The 7,618-nt window shown below is 44.1% G+C and overlaps 1 protein-coding gene across 2 annotated transcripts; it reads left to right on the top strand.

The window, feature by feature from the left end:
• Window positions 1–205: 205 nt before the first annotated feature.
• nostrin (nitric oxide synthase trafficking) lies at window positions 206–7,618 on the top strand. 2 transcript variants are annotated; one of them, XM_056424079.1, is made up of 16 exons: window positions 206–276; window positions 446–531; window positions 635–718; window positions 912–974; window positions 1,069–1,150; window positions 1,236–1,298; window positions 2,052–2,150; window positions 2,238–2,363; window positions 2,729–2,827; window positions 2,926–3,051; window positions 3,405–3,513; window positions 3,673–3,761; window positions 3,861–3,986; window positions 6,766–7,021; window positions 7,119–7,211; window positions 7,297–7,618. In XM_056424079.1, exons 1-16 carry the CDS (start codon window positions 250–252, stop codon window positions 7,422–7,424), a joined length of 1,656 nt encoding a protein of 551 aa, XP_056280054.1. In that variant the 5' UTR covers window positions 206–249; the 3' UTR covers window positions 7,425–7,618. The 2 variants fall into 2 exon arrangements, with proteins under 2 accessions (XP_056280054.1, XP_056280061.1); XM_056424086.1 differs by lacking the exon at window positions 206–276 and having other exon boundaries at window positions 298–531.

Here is a 7,618-nt window from a genome sequence, read left to right as displayed (position 1 = left end):
ATAATATATTATTACATCAAGGGATTGGCAGATAAGAGCATGAATTGCCCTTTGTATTGTGTTTATATTTCCTTTATTTATATCTGCAGCAGAATGACGAGTTTACATTTGTAGTTTCTTTTTTTCCCTCTGGCATTTTCCTTTGTGTTGGGCACTGACAAAAGCTCAGGTGATTTCCGCATGAGTGACTTTGGGAGGAGGGTGGTCAAAGTTCGAGGTCCAAAGTCAACAAACAGCCACAGTCTTGAGATGAAGGATCCTATCAGCACCTGCTCTGTGAGTATATCTTTGAAAAAATCCACTATTTCTTCTTACATTATACTTTCATAAAGCATTGCGGTAAAATATAAGCCTTGAATGTGCATTTGATTAACTAACAAACTAACTTTGTATGGGTTTGATCCGGCCAGTATTGCTTTCTAGAGCCTTATTCTATGTCTTGCAGTACAACCAACTCTATCAAAATGTGAAGCAATTTTCAAAAACCGGGGAGTACTTTTGTAAAGAACTTATGACCGTTTTTCAGCAAAGGTATGTTCAATACAGTTGTGGCTTTCAGACTAACTTTTAATGACGGCAGGAGTTACTGTTTGACTTAGTTACTGTCTCTCGCTGCAACCTCTTCCTGTTTCAGGGCTGAGCTGGAACTTACTTATGCCAAAGGACTTCAAAAACTTGCTGGCAAACTCATCAGGGCCTCCAAAGGAATGTCAAATAAGTAAGAGACCCAGTGCTGAATTTTGAGTTGGCTCTGTCCCTTTGTCTGTTTTGTGTTTAACTTGACCTCCTCCTGCCGAGTGGTGTGCAGCAATAATAGCATCATGGGAAAAAACATGCGGCGAGCAAGTTAGATGTGATCAAAACACAAGCAGTTTGCAGCTCTAACCTTTTCATGCTGGCTCCCCACTCAGCTCCACCTACAGTGCCTGGTGTCATGTGTCAGATGAGATGTACTCAAGAGCAGATGCCCACAGGTAGTTTTCAACCCGTGTTCACCTCAGAACTGTGCCTGTCCACAGATTAAAACAAAGACTTGGAGTTAAATATGGTGTGTTGTTCTCATTTCAGATCATTAGGCAATGCATTTCAGCAGGAAGCAATCCTGGAAATACGACAAGTCTTAGACGAGCACAACAAGAGGAAGAGGCCTGTATGAAATGATTTATTTGTCTTTGTATCAGTGGAGTTGTCTGTTCTCAGTTATAATGTGTCTGACGTTTTATGTGCTTTAATAGCTTGACGGCACCATTGAAAGAACTGGGAAAACTGTTACGGCTAATTGGAGCGAGCAACTTAAGGTAAAGATAAAAAACCTGGAGCAGAAATATGAATCCGGTAGAAATGTTATCCTCGTGCTGATCCATAAATGCTTAATTTATAAAGTTTGTGTGACATGCAACTTTTGTGCAAAGTATGGTGAAACCGTTGATGTATAATAGAAACCTGCATAATGCGTAACAACGCAAGCATAATTTCTTCCAAGGTTGATAATGCATCATGATGTGTTGAGCTGTTAAAAGTAGGATCACAATACTTTCATGACCGGTTATAAAGTCTGAGAAGCATCTTGGTACTGTTCAGAAAGAATTATGAAGTAAATTGTAAAACTGTTGCTATAAAACGTTAAGGTTTATAGCAACACTTTAACACCGCAGTGTGAGTGTTATTATGAATTATGTAACTGTTACAGATGACGGATTTGTAGAGAGCTTTCATTTTATTTATGCAAAACAACATATACAAACATTTCTTTTGAATTTACAGGAAGTATCGAAAATGTGCAATCATTAAATTAAAAGAAGACTTGAGAAATGTCAAGAAATAGATATTGATCCTAAAAGTTATCGAGCAGGCCGCCATTTAATTGACTGTATACCTTTCCACTGCTGCACGTAGCCAGTTTACACGGCTCAAGTTGCTTTAAAGAGACCCACCTTCCTTCACACATGGCATAGAAAAGCTGAATCTAATGACGTTTAGAATGTCCCTATATAATTGGTTCTATCACTGATATGTTAATGTGGATTCTTGTGTTTTCTCGTCTAAAACAGATAAAGAAGAAATTGCTTGGATTAACACGAGAGCATGAGGCTCTGTTCAACTTTGTGGAGAACAACAGGCAAATGTGCACAGAAAAAGAAAAACAAAAGGTGCAGTACACGGCAACCAAATTGTATCGCTATTTATTCAAAGCTGCTGAGAAATCCGCTGAATGTTTGTCCTGCTCTTGACTGCAGATGCTGAACAGGCTGACTAAGTCTGCAGAGATGCAGGCGCGGGTGGATGAGGAGTACTTTAATGTCAACATGGAGGGTCATCAGATGAGACTCAAGTGGGAAAACACACTGAAAAACTGCTACCAGGTGCGGAAACCAATGCGCTCCTGATTCTCCCCCTGTAGGCTGGTGGTTGTGCTCCGTATCCATAGAGCTGTGTTGTGAGTGGACAGGTGGGTTCAGAGTCTTGCTCAATGACACCTCACTTGTAATAAGAGCTGAACCAGTGAGCTTTCAGTTGAAGAAGTCCGTCAGTTCACCACCCAAGTCCGCTGTTTACCACAGTCCATCCGGGGATCTCTGCAACTTATTCCATGCTGTTTGCTCTGAGGTGCACACATTTTAGCCGGCGGCAAATTAGTTATTTTTGTGGTTTCTGAACAATCTGTCCAGTCATCATGACCTCCTTCGTCTTTTCATAAGGCATCACGGTGCTACTTTTGCTGTTTCAGATCACGCAGGAGCTGGAGAAACAGCGAATTGAAGTTCTTTGCAACCTTTTGAGTATATACAAGCTCCACATGTCCAGCTTAGGGCAGACCCTCCAACATGTAAGACGAACTAAACCTCCATCCTGCTCAATATTCACCAAATTTAGAGTACCGTTTCACATATGTTGGATGCTGTGACTTATTTATGCCACTTCCAGGGCCAGAGACAGATAGAACTGACAGTCCAAAGGGTGGACATGGATGAAGACGTACAAACCCTGGTGAGGGAAAACAGCATCACAGCCCAAGATCACAAAGCTGAGTTTTTGATGGCTGATTATTTTGTAAGTCTGACATGTTTTGCTCTGAGAAAGCGTGTCTGCAGGCCAAAGGCGAATATTGATGGAGGCCCACTTTGCATGTCACAGAGATAAAGATGTATTTATCAATATCCGACAGGGCCTGACATAAAGCTCTTTGTTCTGTGTCCTCTTAAACATATTTACTGTCAGGTTGTTCTTAGGTCTCACTTGTAAATGTGATATTAGCCTAATCCCAATGGATATGAATGTGCAGTGCAGTCGTGACAATAGCATGTTTGTAACATGTCCAGGAAATGACCATGTTGCTTTGGCTCAATGGAAAGATTTAGACCTTCACAGTTACTGATGCATGGTCTGTGTTCTGGATGCATCAGGAGGAGGACAGCAAGTCGCTGATGGCTAAAGACCGAAGAAAAGAGGCCATAAAACTCAAAATGCAGCGTCTGGAGGACTGTATTACAAAAACTAAGAAAGACCGGGAAGGTGAGGACAGCAAATTATTCTTTAACTAATGCACAATATAATCTGATGGACGTGGAATAAAAATGGTATTTCCGTAAAAACCCAGTGAGTCATAATGGACAGTATCACGTCCGGTCATTGATTTGCTGTTCTAAGCCACCTTCAACATTATCTTTACAGGAATTGAAAAACTGATGAGAACATATTCTGAAAATCCATCTTTTTCAAACCAAAAGAACCTTGAGGAAACTGAGCTGCAGATTGATGAGGTGAGCTGCACAGTGTGTAGAGTGGACGGATATTTACTTTGAATTCATCACAAATGAGATTTTCTGAAGTCTTCACTAATGCCATCTTGAAATTTGTAGAGTACTCTAAAACTGGATCTCCTTGAAGCCACTCGCTACAAACTCTCTATCTCCATGTCTGAATTAGAAGGGAAACCCAAGACCTTTCACCGATTTAGTGAAAGCATCATGAAATGGAAAGATAAGGTAAGAAGACTACAAGCATCATTCATCATCTCGTCGTCAAACTATATACAGTCTGTACCTTTACATAGCATATCAATAAAGCTTTAAAAGCAGAGCAACTGAAACCAGTGACAGACTTGATGGGAATAATGGACATGATGATGTAAGAAAAAGTATTACGCTTTTCCTCGATAAAGATCTTAAAAAGTATAGTGAAAGGTTTTTAACAATTGCGAAACAGCCTTTTATATTTCATTCAAGATTCAAGATTCAAGATTCAAGATGTTTTATTTGTCACATACACACACAGGGTGTGCAGTGAAATGAAAGTGGCAATGCTCAGCAGGAATGTGCAAGGGCAACAAGTACACACTATTTACAATAAAAAACAACAATATTTACAGTAAGTGTGTGTGTGTGTGTGTGTGTGTGTGTGCCTAAGAGGGGCAGTTGTGTGGGTCTATGTGGGGGTCCTGGTGAGGTCGGAGTTCACAGTCCTGATGGCCTGAGGAAAGAAACTCCGTCTCAGTCTCTCTGTTCTTGCAGCGTGACTACGGAGGCGCCTGCCTGACCGCAGCAGCTGAAACAGTCTGTTGTTGGGGTGGTGAGGATCCTTCATGATCCTGCCGGCTCTGGTTCTGCACCTCCTGGTGTACAAGTCCTGCAGGGTGGGAGTGTAGTTCCAATAGTGCGCTCAGCCGAACGCACTACTCTCTGCAGAGCCTTCCTGTCCTGAGCGGAGCAGTTGCCAAACCAGGCTGTGATGCTTCCCGTCAGGACGCCCTCTACAGCTCCAGAGTAGAAGGACTGAAGGATCCTCTGGGAAACTTTAAATTTCCTCAGCTGCCTGAGGTGGTAGAGGCGCTGCCTTGCCTTTCTCACCAGAGTGTCTGTGTTTGTTGACCATGTCAGATCCTCGGTGATGTGGACTCCCAGGTATTTATCACCCTCTCCACAGTAGTCCGTTAATCCCCAGTGGTGAGTACGCCTCTGTTGTTGTACCCTCCTAAAGTCCACAATCAGCTCCTTAGTTTTGGTGACATTCATGATGAGGCTGTTGTCCTGGCACCAGAGTGACAGATCAGCAACTTCCTCCAGGTAGGCCTTCTCGTTTAGTCGGAGATCAGGCCCACCACCACAGTGTCATCCGCAAACATGATGATGGCGTTGGTGCTGGACCTGGCCACACAGTCATGTGTGTACAGGGAGTACAGTAGGGGCTGAGGACGCAACCCTGGGGGATCCTGTGTTCAGGGTGAGGGATTTGGTGTCTGCCCACCCTGACCACCTGTGGCCTGGCGGTCAGGAAGTCCAGGATCCAAGCACACAGGGGGTGTTCAGTCCCAGCTCAATCAGCTTGCCGCCAGTCTGGAGGGACTATGGTGTTGAAAGCTGAACTATAATCAATGAACAGCAGTCTCACATAGCCCCCTCTGGCTGTCCAGATGAGAGAGTGTGGTGTGCAGTACCTGGGAGACAGCATCATCCGTGGATCTGTTTGGGCGATAAGCAAACTGCAGCGGGTCCATGGAGGAAGGGAGGAAGGCGCAGATGTAGTCCTTTATCAGCCTCTCAGCATTTCATGACCACCGAGGTGAGGGCCACCGGTCGGTAGTCATTCATACATGCTGGAGAAGCATTCTTGGGCACAGGGACAATAGTGGATCTCTTGAAGCAGGCGGGGACCACGGACTCAGCCAGGGAGAGGTTGAATATTGTGGTGAACACTGGAGCTAGCTGATTAGCACAGGTCTTCAGTACTCGCCCAGATATGCCATCTGGACCTGCAGCTTTCCTGGTGTTCACCCTCAACAGAGCCCTCCTCACACTGTGCTCGGTCACAGAGAGTGTGTGTTCATCCCCAGCGGTAGAACTCACCTCGGCTACGCTAACGGTGTTGTTGTTAGCCGGCGAGCTAGCGCTGTTGTTGCTAGCCTCAAACCGTGCATAAAATGAGTTCAGGTCGTCCGCTAGGGATGCGTCGGCACTCACCATGTGATCATTCAAGAATTGCTGAATTAAATAACAGCTTTGTGGGTGACTTTGATGATATTTTAAGTTACAGGTGTATTAGACTGAATCCCAACCTTTTGACAACTTCCCCTCAAGACCACATCAAAGTGTTTGAAGTCTTTAACTTAATATCATTGAATACATTTCCTTTGTGTCGACAATACATAGTATTCCTGGGATTCTCGTAAGTTTGTATTTGTACTACAACCATTGGTTGTTGAAGCTTGATGGTTTAAACCAGGGGTGCTCAATACGTCGATCGCGGCGACCTGCCAGTCGATCGTGACGTACTATGGTAGATCGCATGACATAACAAAAAATTGGTCCGCCCCCCTGTAATTTTCTCTATAGCACATCTTTGTTCTTTTATTAAACTAAACAGCCGTCTGTTGTTGATCGTATCTCCACAACAGCATGTCATTTCTGTCTCTACGTGTCGCATTAACGCTTCTCGGCCCTCCGTCTCGCGCGCCGCAGGCAGCTGTGTGTGCGCATCGGGACGGAGCAACAAAAAATTTTTACTTGCCCCCCCCCCCCGTAGATCAGATTATTTTGACTTGGTCATTTCATAAGTAGCTCGCTTGCTCAAAAAGTGTGAGCACCCCTGGTTTAAACTCATCTATCCCACCATCACAATGACCTCAAAGGGCTTTTCCATGACTGTACAACATACAACGACCTCCACCTTTAGACCCGGGTTCATATCAGCTAAAGTATGACCAGAAGTATATCTCGTTAGGAATCGGTAATTGGATTTCATGCAACACAAACTGTGCTTCTGTCCAAGGACTGTGAGCACAGCGTTGTTCAACTGACTCGCCCAGTCAAACTCCGGAGGACCCCGTTCAGATCCCGACAATCCCTGAGAGCGTCCATCATTTACAAAGGGCCGGTCCAGCTTGGGACACGGCTCCAGTCGGAGGAGGCTTTGCCGAGTGCCGACGACCAGGTCCCCCCACCGGCTGGGACGTGTGACCCGGCAGCCGTGGATGGTGGCAGTACTGGGAGTGGACACCTGTCTCACAGTGATAACAAAATGCAAGGTAATACTTTATTAGTCATGCAACTATTTATTACATCTCAGCACATTTGGGATTTCATCCTGAAATTAAAGCAATGACAAATATCAACATTGAACAGCTCAAATAACACCGGAGCTGTGCAGTATGGGACAATGCAAGGCCCTGTACAATTTCACACCAGAGCAGGACGATGAGCTGGCCTTGAAAGAAGGCAAGTGGACTCTCATATGCAGATTATCTAAAACAGAAGAGTTTATTAATAATCTAGCAAAATGACTTGATTTTGTGTTTCACAGGAGATCTTCTTGACATTTACGGAAAGGAAGAGAATGGTTGGTGGTTTGGGAAACTTAACGGGAAGAGAGGCCATTTCCCTTCAACCTACGTGGAGGAGCTGCCTCTGTTGAGCAGCGTCAGATCATGATGCCTGACATAATTTAACTACATCGAATTATAGACGGTACCCTAAATCAAAAAGATTCAGATCGGAAGAGCCAAGAAAATAATGGCAACTATTGGAAGCCTCATACAAAATACTAATATTTTCACCGCCTGATGATGTTCACGACTGTGAAGTGTTAATAAAAACAAACGCATTGAGTTTTATAAAACATTTTC

Source organism: Pseudoliparis swirei, chromosome 2, assembly GCF_029220125.1.
Source record: "Pseudoliparis swirei isolate HS2019 ecotype Mariana Trench chromosome 2, NWPU_hadal_v1, whole genome shotgun sequence".
In the NCBI taxonomy this organism is placed as follows: domain Eukaryota; kingdom Metazoa; phylum Chordata; class Actinopteri; order Perciformes; family Liparidae; genus Pseudoliparis; species Pseudoliparis swirei.
Note: the sequence above shows the minus strand (reverse complement) of the source record. Positions and strands in the feature narration are given on the sequence as shown.

Coding starts and splice junctions, on each gene's coding strand:
- nostrin (XM_056424086.1), top strand. CDS start 392: ATGGGTTTGATCCGGCCAGTATTGCTTTCTAGAGCCTTATTCTATGTC. Junction 3,052..3,404: donor TTTTGATGGCTGATTATTTT/GTAAGTCTGACA, acceptor TGGATGCATCAG/GAGGAGGACAGCAAGTCGCT. Junction 7,212..7,296: donor TGAGCTGGCCTTGAAAGAAG/GCAAGTGGACTC, acceptor TGTGTTTCACAG/GAGATCTTCTTGACATTTAC.